This window comes from Pangasianodon hypophthalmus, chromosome 5 (assembly GCF_027358585.1).
Source record: "Pangasianodon hypophthalmus isolate fPanHyp1 chromosome 5, fPanHyp1.pri, whole genome shotgun sequence".
In the NCBI taxonomy this organism is placed as follows: Eukaryota; Metazoa; Chordata; class Actinopteri; order Siluriformes; family Pangasiidae; genus Pangasianodon; species Pangasianodon hypophthalmus.
This window is the reverse complement of record NC_069714.1, coordinates 20,283,666-20,302,846: the sequence shown is the minus strand read 5'-3', so window position 1 is coordinate 20,302,846 and position 19,181 is coordinate 20,283,666. Positions and strand designations below refer to the sequence as shown.

Sequence of the window (19,181 nt, the reverse complement as noted above, 5' to 3'; positions counted from 1 at the left end):
CTGTTTTATCCTAAGGCCTTCATTGTTAGAGTGTAATGGCTATAGCTTTGAATTTGTGTTATACAGTTGCATGTTTCAACCACTGGCCATAGACTTCCATTATATCTGAGTTTCAATTAAATGTATTTACTGAGCTGGGAAACACTCTGAAACTCTTGTCTGCTTTTGGCTACATTCACATTACAACCTTTAATTCCAATTTCATGCAGATCAGATCTGCTTCTCTTAATGGTTCATTTTTCTAACCACAAGCAACCCATAGGCAGTGGTGGCTGAACCGTTAAGGCTCTGGGTTACTGATCAGAAGGTTGGGGGTTCAAGCCCCAGCACTGTGAAGCTGCTGCTGTTGGGCCCTTGAGCAAGGCCCTTAACCACATCTGCTCCAGTGGCACTGTATCATGGCTGACACTGTGCTCTGACCCCAGCTTCCTAGCAAGCTAGGATATGTGAAAAACTGCATTCCATTGGCTCTGTACTTGTACTCTGCACAATGACAATGACAGAGCCAATGGAATGAGACGTTAATGCACCTGTCTCCCGAAACGCCCCACATATGCAAAGAGATTTCTTGGGCAACTGTTTCAAACACCACAGATTCAGTAATTTTTTCTTTAATCAATTCCTCAAATATCAAGCAAATAACCAATTTCCCCATCCTTTTGCTGTCTTCCATTATTATTTTGCTGCACTGTGAATAAATATGATTTACATTTACTTTTATGGCATTTGGCAGACGCCCTTATCCAGAGCGACTTACAATTATCTCATTTATACAACTGAGCAGTTGAGGGTTAAGGGCCTTGCTCAAGGGCCCAGCAGTGGCAGCTCGGCAGTGCTGGGATTTGAACTCTCAACCTTCCGATCAGAAGTCCAACATCTTAACCACTGAGCTACCACTATGATATTTGTGTGCGCATTGGGAAACAACCACATAAATTCTTATCTGAGCATTCTCGTTCATGTCACATGGCCACATATGAGATATTTATCTGATCTTGGATAACAAACGAAAGAGTTCTGATGTGAAAAGATCAGTTTCTTTGTGACAAGACAGTCATTGTGAACTCATTTTGAAAAAAGCTGAAGTATTCCTTTAAAGTGTGACCTGGTGAGTTAACAACAGTCCAACTCCTATACCACTTACCAATGAGCCAGTCTGATTTCTCAAAACCTGACTAAAGAAGTGAAGCTACAGTGTATCGTGGTCACTGTGGTCTGTATAAAATCAGAACACAATGTTACTCTCAAAGAGAAAGACAGAACAGGGCTTTCCCCTGTACTAAAGAAAAAGAAAAAAAAAAAAAACGGAGAGAACACTGGACACATATGCTCAATAGTGTTTACTTGGATTTGGATTGTATTTGGTAATTCATACCAAATACACACAAACCTGTTTACATGGTAATAGTAATTCATAAACACAAAATATTAATTACCATGTTACATGGTTTTAGTGTCTTGTTTCAATGGCGAAATATATCATGCAGGTTTTACTAGGACCTTGACATCTAGACACTATCTACAGTATAAAGATTAAAAAGATAATAGGCTATTTGTACTTCATGGAAAAATTGTGATTTGAAACCAGCAAATCTGCATGTATATCAATCAGCTTAACAATAATTATGAAGTGTGTATAGCCTGTATTAATTTAATAACAGAAACTGGACATATAGTGATATACTGATGAACACACACACATACACAACAGGTGCAAGATCTCAGACTCTGCTGATCACAATCCCATTTTGCTTGCGAAGGGCTCGGTTTGTGATACTGTGATTGGAAAGTCAGTCAGTGTGTCTGGATCATCCATCATGGCCGCTGAAGGCTGCTTGCCTGGGCGTGGTTTCTGGCCCTGAGATATCACAGCCAACAAAATGAGGATAAAAATGGTCAATCACAGGGTCTTCAGTATATGTGAGGAGGAGGAAGAAGTGATACGAGGCACAATGGCAGGTTTCAGATTGTCATTTGCTGCTTCTCTGTTCCTGTATGAAGAGGTTTTACTTTGGTTACCTTTCTCTGAGAAACAATCAAGGTGAAGAAATGGAATTTTAAAATACAGGTTCGAATATTATTAGTTGAACAGTGAGAACAGCAGACTGATGTCAGTGTGTGTACATTTGTCTAGGTGGGTGCTGATTCAAGCTGAGGCATGTTATTCATATTTTCTCTCTGACAATTTAGCATGAAAACACACATACCCACATACACACCCCCAGAAGAGAAGCAGTTTGCCTCACTTTATACTCATAGGGCTATTCCGGTTGATTCGTATTCAAAATAAAATGAACATGGGGCCAGTTTACTCAGGAGTAATGTGCTACCAAGGCCACATGCTTGCTTTGGCTTGCTTTGGAATTAGATAAAGCCAAACTAAACAGTCTCCAAACCACCAACATCTGTGTTCAAGAAAGACTTCCTTAGTTCTTGTTTATGCCTGTGTCTTAGGATACATAGCAGATGGGAAAATGGCAACAACTCCAAACCAAAGACTGAATTTCATAAAATGGCTTCACAAACACTATAGTCCCATCTGCACACTTGATGTAGCATCATTATCTATCTTAAATAAAACAATAAATATTCAATTCTGTTCACAGCCATTTATTATTAAGTGCAATTACACTAAACATTACATACTGGCAGTAAATATGTTCATTTGGATAGTTTTTACATTTGGTGTAGACGTTATGTTGTTATCTCGAAAAATAATGATCAATTCTAGGGCAATCTAGACAAACAACGTCCACATAAAGTAAAACGCAATGATTTAGCCGTGCTTTGGCCTCTTGTTAGAGTATGTATGTACAAAAGTCATAGCTTACCTCTTAAAATGTGAATCAAGAGCAAAAACTTCTGTTATCGAGGGCAGAGCTCTGCAAAGGGATGAGGCTCTCACACTGCTCACTGTCCTCTGCTAATCTACAAAACAATACAGCACACATTACACTGATATAACCTTTATTGAACACTGAATCTATGCCACAGAATCTCAAATGCTACTACAGTTAGGCTTTATTAGTTTTATTAGGTATTCCACTATCTTTAAATATACCTGGATTTAAAATACAATTTCACTATCACCTGTGTTTGTAAGGGCAAGCGACATTTTATGAACTGATTTATCCTTTTAAGAATAACATAATGATAAAGCAATCAATCACCTTAAGGAATTTTAGTTTTCAACACAAGACAATTTTAAGATTAAGAAACAGTTATGCTCAGTTATTCCCTCCAGTGGTATAGGGATATTACTTCAGCGACTAAAAGGCACTTTCCTCTATCCTCATTTCTTCCTCCCTGCTTTCTGAAACAAACTGGCAAAAGCTGTACACAGGCTGGTTTTTATCTCCTCAATGACCTATACACTTGAATAAGAAAAGGGCTCAGCCATTTAGGAATAATAAAATAGTCTAAATGAAGGGCTCTTTTAACATTATTCAAAGGTGAACGAACAGATTGGTGACTGGTGTACCTTTACCTTGTCTATAGTAACTTTATTTACACCAAATAATTAAAAATACATACACACATCCCATTGTAAAAGATCTACAGAAGTTCATTTGTGGGTTGCAAACCTTTTTTCCCCCCCTCACAACAGCATTCAATGCTAAGATTAAGACAACTCCCTGCTAAGGGAAAATACCAAACGTTTTTAAAAAAAAAAAAAAAAAACCCACAGCAACCTGAGTAATAAATCAAGGCATACCATCTTTAAAGTTTTCAAGAACAGAGGAAATATGATGAGACATAAGGATTTATGGTTTACAGCTTGTGAAAAACATGAGGAAGGCCTGCATTCCAAGGCTTTTAAACACTGTCTTATATTCCTAATCCTGCTGTCACCTTGGGTCATATTCTGATTCAACGTAGAATACTGGCTTCAATTTCATCAACCGTACAAACACATTGAAGCCATGTAGAATTGCTAAAAAGTAATATGCCTCTCAACAACAATAGAAGTCTGAAAGGCAGGTAGGAGCTGTCAAAGCATGACAACTAAAAGAAAACATGAATAAAAAAACAGCAGCAAAGCCTGAAAACATCCTGCCAAAGCACAATGGACCAGTTCAAATCAGATCTTCTGAAATTAGATGCTGTCAAGTTTGGACTGGCTATGAAACAAACAATCTTGAACCTGGACCTCTGTAATTAGCCATATAAAGAATACTAGAACATAGACTTCAGTTAAAATATACACATTCAATTACTCAGTTAGCTTATTACGGTTGTATGCAAAAGTTTGGGCACCCCTGTCCAAATTATCCCTATCCAAAATCTGGAAGCAAATGTAACACAGCGAGTCTGACAACACCACTCTGGCTTCTACAACAGCACAATTATCTAAAACACACCTCAAAATCCACCATAAACTGCTTGAAGAAATGCAAACTGAAGCTTTTGGCTTCACAGTCTCCTGACTTGAACATCATGGAAAATGACTGGGTAGGTCTTAACCATGCTGTGCATAGCCCAAGAATATCTCAGAACTAGAAATATTGTAGGAACAGTGGTTGAGAATTCTTAAAACAAGAACTGACAGACTCATTGGTAGCTATAAAAAGTGTATGCAAGCTTGTTTTTCACAATTTTATTTTTTTTCTATTTTTTAAGTTCATCAAATTTAAATTAACCTTGCATTAACAAAACAATGAATGCTACTTTTTTTAATATAAAAAATAGCATTTGTTGTTTTATATATATTTTTAAATAGTTTACTGCAAGGGTTGTGTTTATTTCTTTTCACTTCAAAAAATGTGCTTAAAGTGTGTTAAAAGTGCTATACAAAAAAAAAAAAAAAAAAAAAAAAAAATTAATTTGGTGAGGGGTGTCCAAACTTTTGCATACAACTGTAGCAGTAGAACCCAAACTAATGCTAAACTTCTGCTTTCAGTGAGGAATCCCCACCTGTTAATCCTGTGCTTGCGGCAGATAAAGGAGAAAACTCTCCGCAGCGCCACCATCGCCGGGTCCCAGTTATTGTAGTGGCTCAGGAGTGCAGTCAGGAAGAAGGAGAGAAAAACTGGAACTGCTCCGGCAAAGAATAACCAGGAGAAACTCGCCTGGGAATGCACGCACACGCACACACACTGACTTTAGGTTACACTATTTGCAGAGCTGAGAATGTATAGTGTAATCATCAATTTTTGTTGCTTGTACTCTATTCATTAGATTTAAAATAGCCACAAGTCCTACATGGTTTGCCCAATATAAATGCAAATACCCTCAGATTAAAGCTGACAGCCTGCATTTTAACCTCCCTGTATTGTTTCATTTAAAATCCAATTTGCTACAAAACAAAAAAAATCCCAAGAACTATTTGCAGGTTTTATATATATTATATATATACACATATATGCGCCGTTTGGACCAGTTTAATCACCTCACCTTCTGCAAGCATATATCAGTCAGGATGGACAGTGGAATTGTCAAACTCAGAGCGAGTGTCCCAATGAGAGATGAAGTGAGAAAACAGCCCCTGTAAAAACACAAACATAAATACTATATGCTAATTTAATATTACTATCGAGATCTATATTTGTATATATGCTCTTGTTTGCATCCTACAATTCTATATGTAAACCATGACCTTCAACCTAAGCCAGGGCAGGGTAATATGTAAAGAATTAAACACGACTTTATAACATTATAACAATCATATCATATACACAATATATGACTAAAAGTTTGTGTGCACCTGACCATCACACCCATATGTGGGTCTTTGCCAAACACTTGTCACAAAGTTGGAAGCACACAATTGTCTAGGAAGTCTTTGTGCACTAAGCGTTCCAAACTTGTTCCAGCATGACAATGCCCCTGTGCACAAAGTGACGTTTGCTAAAACTCGAGTGGCCTGCACAGAGCCCTGACTTCAACACCACTGAACACCTTTGGGATGAACTGGAACTCCATCTGCACCCCAGGCCTCCTCACCTGACATCAGTGCCTGACCTCACTAATGATCTTGTGGCTGAACGATCGCAAATCCCCACAGCTATGCTGCAAAATCAAGTGTAAAGCCTTCCCATAAGGGTAGAGGTTATTATAACAGCAAAGGGGGACTAAATCTGGAATGGGATGTTCAAAAAGCACATATGGGTGTGATGGTCAGGTGTCTACAAACTTTTGGCCATGTAGTGTACATCATTCCCTCACCAACCTCTCTCTTTTCTCTCTCTTGAAGTTAATAAGAAAACTAAAACAGCTTGTCCTGTAACTGAGAAACTGTAACCACAATGTCCTCTGTCCATGTCAGAAAATGTAAAAAAGCAACTTTTCCACTGACCATTACAAAGCACAGACAGGACTCCTGCAGCAAATGTTAAATAAATGTCTCATTACAGAAATTCCATATCATCAATTACACATTTTTAACACCCACCTGCCAAAAAAGTCCCTCTGTTAGTTGTAACTATAGAATGAGTGTGTTAACATAATGAGTGTGTTAACATTTTATTTATCACTGTTTACTGCTCTTTGTAGTATTTTTATAATGTACAAACATTTAATTTGATTATTTTTGAAGGCATCTTTTCTCTACAGCATTTCTTTGCATGTGCCTGGGGGTTTTTTTAGACAGTACTGTATATTGTTGTCACAAAATGCTTGTATAACAGAAGTATTTGTTTTCCCTTGCAAAACCGAGAATTCAGCAGTGCTGTGATATAATACAACATATTATCAATACTGTGATGAATTATGTCCTCTTTTTGGAGAGTATAACCAAAACTAGTTTTGTTTAGAGATTTTTAATAAGGAACTTCTGTTATACAAGCATTTTGTGACAACATAATGTACAGTACTGTCTAAAAAAAACCCAGGCACATGCAAAGAAATGCTGTAGAGAAAAGCAAGAATTGCCTTCAAAAATAATGAAATTAAATGTTTGTTACAAATTACAAAAATACTACAAAGAGCAATAAACAGTGATAAATAAAACAAAGTCAATATTTGGTGTGATGACCCTTTGCTTTAAAAAAAAAATAGTAGTCTCACGTGCAGTTTTATAAGGAAATGAGCTGTAAGTGTTACTGAGCATCTTGCAGAGCCAGCCACAGTTCTTCTGGAGACTTTGACTGTCACACTTGCTTCTTATTTTTGCAGCAAAACCCAGCAGCCTTCATTACGTTTTTTGTCTGAAAAGTGTCTCTTATGTAATATGCAAACATTTTTCTATAACATTTAATTTTATGCTGGAAAACTAATGTTTATCTGTAAATCTAAAATGTTTTCTTACTGACTCGATAATGTAGAAGTCATAAAATAAAAATCTATAACAAAGTTTGTACTAAAAAAATAGGATGTCTAAGACTTTTGCACAGTACTGCATAGTGTGTTTCATGAAAAGATATTTAAGCAATATCACACGAGCAAGAGCGCAGAATCACACCTGTGCTGATATTCTGTACAGCGGCACAACTGGGAGTATGATATTAATTTTCTATAAACAAGAAATAGAAAATTTCAGACACAATATGAACAAACATTTTGTTTATTTTTGGTCCACTGGCGAAAAAAATTTCCCAAAGAAGCCACAGCGGTATAGAGAGTCGCGTGTTGCCATGCAACACACAGACTGACTGACAGCCCATAGTAAGTGTAGTAATGGTTTTAGTGTAATGAACTATTGCTAGATTTGGAATTTTATGTAGTGAACAGAAACAAGCAGAGTGATACAAACAGTGAAATGTACCAGTGCTGTTATAGTAAATATCAGCATGCTTTGAATGCCGCTTGTCCAGTCAAATTAGTGGATCAGAACAACATAAATGTTGTATAATTTTGCTATATATCTCACCTTTGCCCTAGGCTGAACTGTAGTATTGTTAAAAAAATATATGTTTATATCTCGGTACTGTTTGTGAAAAGGACTTTCTTCTAGCATTCCCCAAAAATGGTTCCTACAGTATCAATTCCTCCCTTCCCATGTGAGGACATGTAATCCTTACAGCATGTACTTACTCCTCCACACAAGCTTAAGACAACTGCAGCCACCATTATTCCACTATATGACACACTCGCTCACAAACTCTACATCACGTACCATAACCAGAGGAACTCAGAGAGCACAGTCCCAATCAGGCCGTTGATGAGGATGTAGCTGATTACCATCCGGTTAGGCATCTCGAACAGCTCCAACCCAGAGTAGTGCAGCAGCACGAAGCCAGGCCATAACAGCAGCAGGCTAAACAAGCCCACAAAGCCTACACAAACACATACACAGACACATAGACAACACAGAACATGGACGTTATGAATACTAGGAGTGTGAGGTTATGGGTGTGTTAGGGAGGTTATGGCTGTGTTAAATCTACTCACCGAAGAACATTGGGATATCAAGCTTCTCCTCTCGATCAACTTTTCTCTTTAGCATAACGATGTAGACAGCGTATAGGATGGCGCCCAGAAGTGACCAGAGAGAGCCTACACAAAAACCACAGGGTCACATCAGTCACCTTCTGTCAGGTTTTAACATTTAATCACTGTTAATTTTTAATACATAATTTAACACTACTTATACTGCAGAACTGTTGGATTCTCAAAACTATCAGATGCTGATGTGTTAAGTTTCTATAACAACAACTCTGACAGTAGTGTTCTTACAGTTGGCTGTAATTCAAATCACAGGTTTATATTACTGCACAGCTACACTCCTGGGCAAAAAAAGGGGGGCCAAGCCCAAAATGGCAAATATTAAGCTTTTAATGGTCAGGATTGGTCAGAAAATTAGCAAGAATTAAACAAATGCACTCCTGAGACCTGTTTGGGGAAAAGTTAGAAACAAGGAAATTCTTCTTGTGCACAAAGCTAAAATCATTATGATTAAAATGTTTGATGTAAAATTCAAACTAGCAAATGTCTGGGTGTACAAAATGTTCCAAAAATATCTTCTGGTTTTTCTTTTCTAAAAAGATTAGTCATTATTTGGTTATCTGCCACAGCTGATGAAGTTCATCAAGGGCCACAAGGCTTAAACATTTAAAGAAGTCAGAGGAAAAAGCTATCTCATACTAACTTCCTTTATCTATTTGTTTAATTCTTGCTAATTTCCTGACCAATGATTTGTTGTTAAGACCATTAAAAGCTTAATCTTTTGCCATTTTTGGCTTGCCCTTTTTTTTTTTTTTTTTTTGGGTCCAGGAGTATAGTTCACAGGGAACTGAAAGCTAATAAACAATTAAACAGCTAATAAACAATTAAAAATGTGTAAATGATAAGGAGAAGTTTTTTGTAAGGAGACATTTATTTAACATTTATTGAAGAAGTCTCAGGTGAGCTTTGTAACAGTCTAAACTCCAAGAGAGAGAAAAAAAGGCTGGTGAGGGAACAGTTTATATCCTGTTAAGTGATAACAGGAACTAACTTCTTTGCAGATGGTCCACAACATTAAATGTAAGTACAAACTGATAAAAAGTACAATTTGTTATTCTTTGATTAATAAAACAATATAATTGCTGGCAATCTATACTGGCTATGCTGGCTTTGATATAAGAAGACAGCAAGTGTTATGACATTTCAAGATGTGCTGTTCGAGGAAAATAATCAACTTTGGGATGGCTTCACCTCCCAGCTTTGTATCCCACCACCACCTTGTTGTTGATTATTTTCCTATAGCAGCATGTCCTGTTCTGTTTTATTCCTTACTTATCTTCTTCTGTTTCCTGTCTTTTACTTTGCTTTTTACTTCTTTTGTGTATATCCTAATTCACTTTTTTTCTTTACATAGAAAGACATATCCTTGCATCTTTATTAGTTCTTATTTATTTATAATGGCCTTAATACTTTTATGCATAATTTATAGAAATACTTTTTGTGAGATTATTTATTTGGTCCAATTTGCTTCCAATAATATATTTCTACCAGAGAGGTCTTGAAAGTCCTAAAGTTTTAGTATAGTATAATACATCTCCACTCTAACACTGAGCTCTATAAGTGATCAGAGCTGGTTTAATGGTTACCAATACTGCCTTTTCCACCAGAACTGTCCATCCCAGAGAAACTGACCACAGCCACTCCCACCATGCTAACAAAAGAGGGAAAAACACAAATTACCTCACTGATAACTATACAAATATAACTGAGTAATTTAGAGTAATGTTGAACTGACCTGAGAATAACAGCAAGCAGTTTGGAAAGCGTGAAGCGATCACTGCTATTGCTGGGAAATATGGAGGCCAAGATCAAAGTGAAGAGGCCTAAAACCAACAAATACCACAACATACATACAGTGACTTGAGCAATCCATTTACACAAGCAGGCACATATTTACAGATAACTGATCAAATGATGTGGAAGCTCAGCTCCAACTCTAGGCCTTCTAGTCTTTTTAGCCTTTCGTCCTTTTAGTTTAAACGGCTCACCTGAGGTGGAGGACACAATGTTTACGATAGCCACCTGTGTGTCTGTCAGAGCCTCCTGATAGGCCAGATTAGCCAGGAACCACTGAGAGAGAGAGAGAGAGAGAGAGAGAGAGAGAGAGAGTGAGAGAGAGAGAGTGAGAGAGAGAGAGATTTGCAAATGTCAAAATCATGTTTTGTTTTTCCTCATGGTCTTCATGTCTTATATTACATTTTATATGAGGATCTGAAACCATTTAGTATGACAAAAATAAAAAATAGAGGAAATCAGGAAGGGGCAAACACTTTTTCACAGAACTGAATCTTGTGAAGATAATTCTCTGTGTGTACATAGTAAATATATACATGCTTTATTATTTCTGTTTAACTGTCCCCCTTTTTCGTTTTTTACATATAGCATCATTACTATTATTGGGTCCCTGGAGCACTAGTTGTTAGGCCTCGGAGCTCTCACCGCCGTGGCCCGGGTTTGAGTCCCGGCCAGGGAACCACAAGACAGTGCACTCTCAATGACCAGTGATCCGCTGTGGCTACCCCTAATGGGAGCAGCCGAAAGAGGAACAACAACCATCATCACTATTATTACTTTTTTGTTTCCTTTATTCCATGTAATGCTCTGGCAACAGCTGTTAACTACAGTTCATGCCAGCAAGGCTAATAGAATTTGAGGAAAAGAGAGAGAGAGAGAGAGAGAGAGAGAGAGAGAGAAGACAAAGAGATTGCACTTTGTGTGTGTGTGTGTGTGTGTGTGTGTGTGTGTATGTGTGTGTGAGAGCTCACCACAAAACAGAAGAAGAAGCTGATTTTGGCCACAGCACTGATACTAAGTTTTCCCATAAGCCTGAGTGAGGTGGCAGCATGAGACATGCGAGACAGTTTGGCTTCTAAAGCCTGAGAGTGAGGAAGTTCACGTACTTCCATCATATTACTGAACCTCACACGCTGCTTCCGCGTCGCTACACACACCATCATAACACCATATACACGAAAAACACCCAAGGGAGGAAAAGGAGAAAATATAATAGTCAGTTTTAAGACTTTCATATTTTATATTATATATATATATATATATATATATATATATATATAAATTAATTACATAACCAGGTTACATACACTGCTATGCCAAAAGTTTGTGAACACCTGACCATCACACCCATGTGCATTATGATCATCCCATTCCAGATTAAGACCCCCTTTGCTGTTAAATAACCTCCACTCTCCCGTGAAGGATTTCCACTTGATTTTGGAGTGTGTTGTCCATTAAGCCACAAGAGCATTAGTGAGTTGGAGTTCCAGTTCATCCCAAAGGTATTCAGTGTAGTTGAGGTCAGGGCTCTGTACAGGTCACTCAAGTTCTTCCACTCCAACTTTGGCAAACCTCACTTTGTACACAGGGGCATTGTCTTGCTGGAACAGGTTTGGGCTCCTTAGTTCCACTGAAAGTAAACTGTAATGCTACAGCATACAAAGACATCCTGGACAATTGTGTGCTTCCAGTTTTGCAGTTTGGGGAAGAACCATATATGGATATGATGGTCAGGTGTCCACTTACTTTTAGCCATATAGTGTATATGCTGAGAACTGTTAATATATTGTAAATTAAATCACTAATAATAATAATAATAATAATAATATTAAATATTTTAATATAAGGGCTGAATATACTATATAAGGCAATGATATTTCACTGACTTCACTGTATGAAATCTGTCTGTGTTTTATAAAGTTTTTGCAGAAATACTTACGTGTCTTAGACTCTCGAGTGACACTGTTATCAGGAACATCCTGAAACTTCACCGGCACATACAGAGGCTCACTCTAGAGAGCAATGACACACAGTTATTACACAAGCTACACAACCTGCACATGCCAACTCCACTTTTTCTTTCTTTCTTTCTTTCTTTCTTTCTTTTCTTTCTGCTTTGATTCTGTATGTTCTCTGAACTGGATTCTGTATGATCTCTGAATGTTCTAACAATAGACATGCATAAGTAAAGGGTATAAAAGGCAGGGACTAAAGGATATAGAAGGCTACACAAGAACAAAGTCCGATTACTGTGTTTAAAATTGCTGCTGTTGAGATAAATACTCTATTAATCATATTTTTAAAGTTTTTTTTTCATCTGGCTAAATACTGTCTCATACACCTAACGTCATCTAAATTTCTCATAAATTGCCTGACTTCTTACCCATGCCAATGCTTATATAAAACAGTCCAGATATGCAGGTTTAAGTGCGTTCTCTCAGTAGACATGGGGCTGGCAGTGGGAGAGCCCAGCGACACAACAGTGTAGGGCTCTGAGAGTGTTAAAAGGCATTTGAATTACAGCACTGAGTGAGTGTGTATTGTTTCGAGGGTATATACTCACTAGGGAATTATTAAAGCTGTTTTCAGTGCCACCAGCAGTCACACGTGAATCAGCATCAGAAATCTGAAAATGACATTAAACCCGATCAGTCTAGCAATTTCAACATTCATTTACATTTACATACACTGCCATGCTGTGCCACAAATTCCAAGACCCATGAGGATGGAAAAGACAGTCTTGTGGCTGACTATCAAACGCTGCTGAAAGGTTGAGGAGGATTAGGACTGATGACTGTTTGGCTGATTTAGCAGATCTAGTTTCTGTGGAATGCGCTGCTTTGAAGCCAGACTGGTTAGAATCTTGGAGGTGAGATAGAGGGACAGTTGACTGTAGACTGTGCGTTTGAGGATTTTTAGAAAGAAAAGAGAGAAGTGATAGCGGTCGGTAGTTGCTGATGTCGGAGGGATCAGAGTAGGTTTCTTCAGGATGGGAATAACCCTTGCAGTCTTGAATGCAGCTGGTACATGAGCAGATGTACCAGTTCTACTTCTGTAACATAGCTACACTTTATTATGTTTGTTTGTATGTATGTGCATGTCTGTTTTTATTTTTATTTCTATATAGTTTCTGTTATCTTTGCATTCAGTGTGGACAGCAAAGAAAGAATTTCATTGTTCAGGGAAACTTAGTTTCCTCACTGTGCACATGACAATAAACGCTTTGAATCTTGAATCTTGAATGTTACGGAGTCATTAATGATAGTAGTGACAAAAAGGAAGAGGTCTTGTGAGATGGTCTGGAGTATTGTGGAATGGATGGGACCCAATGGGCAGGTGGTGGAATTGCAGAGCAAGATGACTTGCAGGGTCTCTTTTGTTGATAGAGATAGAGAAAAGACATAGAGAAAAATGTGTCAAAGAAAGTAAAGGGGAATCCTGAATTGGAATCAGCAATCCTGTAGTGTAGGATTCGAGGTAGGAGTGAAGGTCTGGCAGATTTCTTTCAATCCACCCTTCAAAAAAAGGTGGCAAACTCATCAGCAAGACGAATAAAGAAGAAGAAAGAGCTGGCTTTTCCTTGTAGAAGGCTCTCTTAGCAGAAGTCACATCAGATGAGAATTTGGACAGGAGAGCGTGGGATGAGACGAGATCCTTATCGAGTTGTGATTTCCTCCACTTTCTCTCTGATGCTCTTAATTGTCTCAGACTGCTACGCAACGCATCCGATAACCAAGGGACAGGGCAAGAAAGCTTCCTGGGTTTAGAAGATAGAGGGGGGAGGAAGTCCATGGATAAGGAAAGTGAAAAGAATAAAGTGGTGGTGGCATTTGTTCTGTCTCCTTATTAATCCCTTTGACTAAAAGTGTCTCTTAAATAATAAATAAAATGTACGATTCACCAATCATCATTATAAAATCTGAACCTAACTCTTTATTGCAATAATGTTAGTACCTAGAGTAGCACTTACATAATTGACCCTTTTTACTTACTCCTCCAGCATTAACCTCTAGTCTAGGTTCCATCATAGTGCCATTAGCTCTCTGTACATTTTGAATGTCAGTTCAGATTAGAGAGTTTGCCATATGACTAAATGTAAATGTTAATCATTTTAGAAATTCATATCCACATACCTCATTTACAAGATATGCTAAGCTCAGCATTGTATTCATTTGTTAACATCTGCTAACTGCAAGGCAAAGTGCAATAAGATATCACCTCGCTGTAAGGTGTAAAGCTCTTGAAAGCCACATGGAGACAGCTGCAGAACTCACAGATATGCCACGTTGCTGCTGGGCTGCACACTGCTGTCTCCACGGTTTCCAGAACAGGAAGCCCAGCAGGTACAGTATGAACATGGAGGTCTTCACAAACGTGCTGAAAAAGGGCTTGCTGTACTGCTGCTGCACAAACACATACTGACATACACACAAATGCAAACACCTCAGTGACACCTAACTATATCTACCATACTGTATTCTTACACAAAACATTAAAAATGGAGAGTGGCAACTAAAGAAATAAAACATGATATGCTGTTATAGGAAAATAACCAACAACAGGATGGTGTGATGTGCCCCAAAGTTGATTATTTTCCTATAACAGCATGTTGTGTCATGTTTTTTTTTTTTTTTTTTATTTATTTTGCAAAGACCTCTGTCCTGAAGACCTTCCCATGTCGGAAAACATACTGTAACAGCTTTCATATCAATTATTACACTCTTTATAAAAACTCTTTATGTGCAATGTCCCCAACACAAGTCCCTGTGTAAGTTGTTACTACAGAAACAATAACATATTAGACCACGTTGCTGGTATAGAAAATTAATCAATATCTTCAGAATGATGCATTGAACAGTGCTGTAGGATTATATTCCATAATAGTCTAGTAAAATGTTGAAAGTGTGGTACGTTGTAGTTATGTCTGTGAAACTGTATTATAATTCGAGTTTGTTGGAAACCACGCACAGTATGTTTTACGTTTGTGTGTGTTGTACTTACTACAGTGAGTTCGGATGAAGCTACCCAGATTACGTCCACAAGCAACAGGACAATGACACCCAGCACCAACCTCCTCTTCTGGGCACCGCATAGTCCCCAACTCATCCTATACACTCACGAACACAATGCAGCCTTACCATATGGGTTACTTGTATATATTATGCTGTGAACAAACTAAAAATGAACAGCAGCGGTGGAGTGAAGGACCTTACCGTGCTGGGCGCATTAGAATTGGACACGCCTGTCTCTGCCAGCCTCTCTCTCCACGATGCAACACCAAGAGCACATCACACAGTCGCTACATGCAGTCTACACAGGTGATTAGATGATACAAGAGCATATAAAAATCAGGGGTGTGTTAAAAAAGAACTGAAATCGAATAAGGTCCTGAAATTCATGGAATACCCCTGATAGAAGTGAATCGCAATTTAATCTGCTTTGCAGTTATTCCTTTGGTGCTATAATTTTTTTTTAACAATTTGGGCAGCATTGCATCATCTCAAATGAACAGCAAAAAACAAACAAAAAAACCCAAATATGAACCCCTCTAGGTCCTGCCAGACTTTCTCTACTGGTGCGTGTAATGCAGGTCCAGCTGCTAAGCAATTAATAAGCAAAAGCTAAGCATAACCAGAGGATCCACAATTTTTCGTCTTTTGATGATACAGTGTTGGACATCTTGATCAAAAAGTACATAATTACATACAGTTCCATAAGTCCATAAACATTTGGACATTGACAAAGTTATTGTTATTTTAGCTGTCTACCACAGTATATTGGAGGGACCCAGGAAGACTAGTGGTTAGGCCACAACGCTTTCACCGCTGCAGCCCAGTTTCGATTCCTGGTCAGGGAACCAGCCACTGGGGTTGCGTGCAACAGTGCGCTCTCAGTGCCGGTCCCAATCCTGGATAAAATTGGGGAGGGTTACGTCAGGAAGGGTATCCGGCGTAAAAACTGTGCCAAATCAAATACGCGGACCAATGATCCGCTGTGCCGACCCTTAATGAGAGCAGCCGATAGAGGAACAACAACCACAGTATATTGGCGTTGACATTAAATAATGAATATGAGCTCAAGGTGCAGACTTTCAGCTTTAATTTGAGGGTATTTCCATCCAAATCAGGTCAATAGTGTAGGAATTTCAATATTTATATGTCCCAAACCCAAGACAATTTAACATGATCATAAATTAAATTGTCATTTGTAATACTTGGTTGAAAATCCTTTACAGTCAATGTCTGTGTGAATTCTGGCACCCAGACGCTGGGTTTCTTCCATGATGATACTCTGCCAGGCCTTTACTGCAGCTGTCTTCAGTTCCTGCTTGTTCTTATGACGGTTTGCCTTCAGCTTTGTCTTCAGCAAGTGAAATGCATACTCAACTGGATTCAGGTGAGATGACTGACTTGGACATTGCAGAACATTCCACTTCGTTGCCTTACAAACGTTTTGGGTTGCTTTCAAAGTACGCTTCGTGTCATTGTCCTGTCTGCACTGTTGAAGCATTTGGCTGAATCTGAGCAGCTAATATAGCCCTATAGACTTCAGAATTCTTCCTGCTGCTTTTGTCAGCAGTCACATCTTTAAGAAACAAGGGAACCGGTTCCATTGGCAGCCACACACGCCCACACCATAAGATGAAGTGATATGCTTCAGATCATGAGCAGTTCCTTCCCTTCTCCCTTCTCCATGTTCCAGAACTGTATAGTCTTTTTTAAAGATGTTTTTGGCATCTAACCTTATCTTCCTGTTTTTAAGGCTTATCAATGGTCTACACAAATACATCTCCCTCTGTATTTACTCTGGTGAAGTCTTTTCTTGATTGTTGACTTTGACACAGATACGCCTACCTCCTGGAGGGTGTTCTAGATCTGGTCAAATGCTGTGAAGTGTTTTTTTTCTTTAATTCAGCACAGATGTTTTCGGGGGTCTTCCAGGCCTTTTGGTGTTCCTCAACTCACCAGTGCCTTCTTTCTTTTTAAGAATTTGACAAATAGTTAATTTGGCCATATTAAGACTTAAGAGCAACAGACTCCAAATACAAATGGCACACTTGATATCAACTCTAGACCTTGTACCTTTTAGCGAAATAATGAAAGAATAACACATACCTGGCCAAGGAACAGCTGAGCAGCCAATTGTCCAATTACTTGACTTTTTAAAGACTATGCAAAGTGGTGTAATTCCTACACTGTTCATCTGATTTGGCATATACCATAAAATTAAAGCAGAAAGTCTACAGTCTACAAATTCCATCCATCCGTTTTGCTATACTGCTTGTCCTACACAGGGTCATGAGGGAGCCTGGAGCCTATCCCAGGGACTCGGGGCACAAGCCGGGGGGACACCCTGGCAGCGGTGACAACCCATTGCAGGACACAATCGCACACACACACTCAAACACTCACACACCCATTCACATCCTACGGACAATTTGGAAATGAAAGCCTACAAATTATTTAATGTTAAATATTAAATATATTATTTAAATAACAACTCCATTACATACTGTAGTAGATAGCTAGGATAACAATAATTGACTGTATATGATATACAGACAGGTCCATTAATACGTCCACATGTTTATGGACCTGACTGTATAGTTATACTCCGAACTGAATGGGTTTAATCCGAAACTCCAGGACTTAATAACAAACGTAAATAATGTCTCCTTGAATCTAACTACAGTTTAAGTAAAAATAGGAAAATATGCTACAACACACTGGTTTGTATTCTAAAAGCTTGTGCTTCAAACAAACAAACAAACAAACATGCTTAGTATTTGAGGAGTAAAATAGTTGAGTTATGTTCATAAAATAAACCTGTGCTTAATTTTTTTCCCCCACACTGGTACCTGTCTGATAAACGTCTTAAAATAGCAGTAAATTAAGAAATTAAGCAATGTTAATGACTTTGCAAAGTGAACATAATTAGCAGTAACACTGCCTAATTTAGTATATAATGAAAGCTGCATTTTCAAAAGTGTAATTAGAAAAAACTAAATGAACCCCAAATCACATATAGCTTTATCCAATTTGGTTTCATGTCACTGCTCAAGCCTGAATATAACATTGTGTAAAATGAACGCATATTGATAACAGTGCAGTTAAGGCTAGTTTAGTCTTGCTAGCACATGCCTATGCTGCTGCTTCACTACAAACAGCAGCATGCTTTAAACAGCAACTAAACGTGCAGGCACAGTAGCCTCGCCGAGCTACAGCTGATTCAGCTACTATTCTTCAGCCCAAATAAGCTAAAAAAAAAATAAAAACACAGTCATTACACCAAACCTTGTCTGGCCATATTACCTGCTTCTGAATTCTTCGTCTTCATGAACTGTAGCAGAATAAATATCTTCTGTCAGTTAGAAAAGATAACAGCTCAACTGGTGCTGTAAATATTTACATGACTTTTAGGTAGCCTGCTGCTGCTCATGACTTCACTTATCTCTTTCGGCATTGAACTTCAAATATTATGGGATTTGTAGTTTTAATACCCGTAGACTTCAATTACCGTGTATACTAATGGCAGCCGTAGAAAACTACATTTCCGAGAATGCATCTAAACGAAGTCTTTCAGTCGTTTTCAGTCTTATTTATTTATTTATTTTTATTTTACTTCTTTACCTACCGCTTTAGCGAAAGGAATACGTGTAATGTTATAAACTATTTTCCACTATCTAGTTATTATAATAGTTCACTGTGCCAAAGCACTGACAAACAAAATCACTGATCTCCAGTTCAATGTTTCCGGGTGTTTCCGTGATCTATATCTGTACTGGTCCTGCACAAAAAAAAAAAACAATACAAAACAAACAAACAAAAAAAAACTACAGTTGTCTTAATTACACATATACTGCAAAATAGTGATGCTGATCCTGAACAACAGGCATTTCCTTCAAAGCAGTGCGTTGTCACAAAATATTACACACACACACATTAACATACTAACAATAGTAAAGATGAGGAAATAGTAAAATCCTGGTAATATCAATCAATATT

General features: G+C 38.1%; 1 protein-coding gene across 4 annotated transcripts; it reads right to left on the bottom strand.

Moving 5' to 3' along the window:
• Nucleotides 1–1,325: 1,325 nt before the first annotated feature.
• On the bottom strand, nucleotides 1,326–18,647 carry LOC113526228 (solute carrier family 35 member F5). Of its 4 annotated transcripts, none has more exons than XM_026913094.3 (16): nucleotides 18,489–18,647; nucleotides 15,390–15,486; nucleotides 15,178–15,283; nucleotides 14,451–14,594; nucleotides 12,740–12,802; nucleotides 12,116–12,188; nucleotides 11,148–11,323; nucleotides 10,371–10,452; nucleotides 10,118–10,205; nucleotides 9,969–10,033; nucleotides 8,329–8,433; nucleotides 8,054–8,213; nucleotides 5,395–5,485; nucleotides 4,915–5,069; nucleotides 2,832–2,928; nucleotides 1,326–2,025 (listed from the first exon to the last, which is right to left on the bottom strand). In XM_026913094.3, exons 2-15 carry the CDS (start codon nucleotides 15,401–15,403, stop codon nucleotides 2,847–2,849), a joined length of 1,404 nt encoding a protein of 467 aa, XP_026768895.1. In that variant the 5' UTR covers nucleotides 15,404–15,486; nucleotides 18,489–18,647; the 3' UTR covers nucleotides 1,326–2,025; nucleotides 2,832–2,846. The 4 variants fall into 4 exon arrangements, with proteins under 4 accessions (XP_026768895.1, XP_026768893.1, XP_026768894.1 ...); XM_026913092.3 differs by having other exon boundaries at nucleotides 1,326–1,991; XM_026913093.3 differs by having other exon boundaries at nucleotides 1,326–1,858.
• Nucleotides 18,648–19,181: the final 534 nt, after the last annotated feature.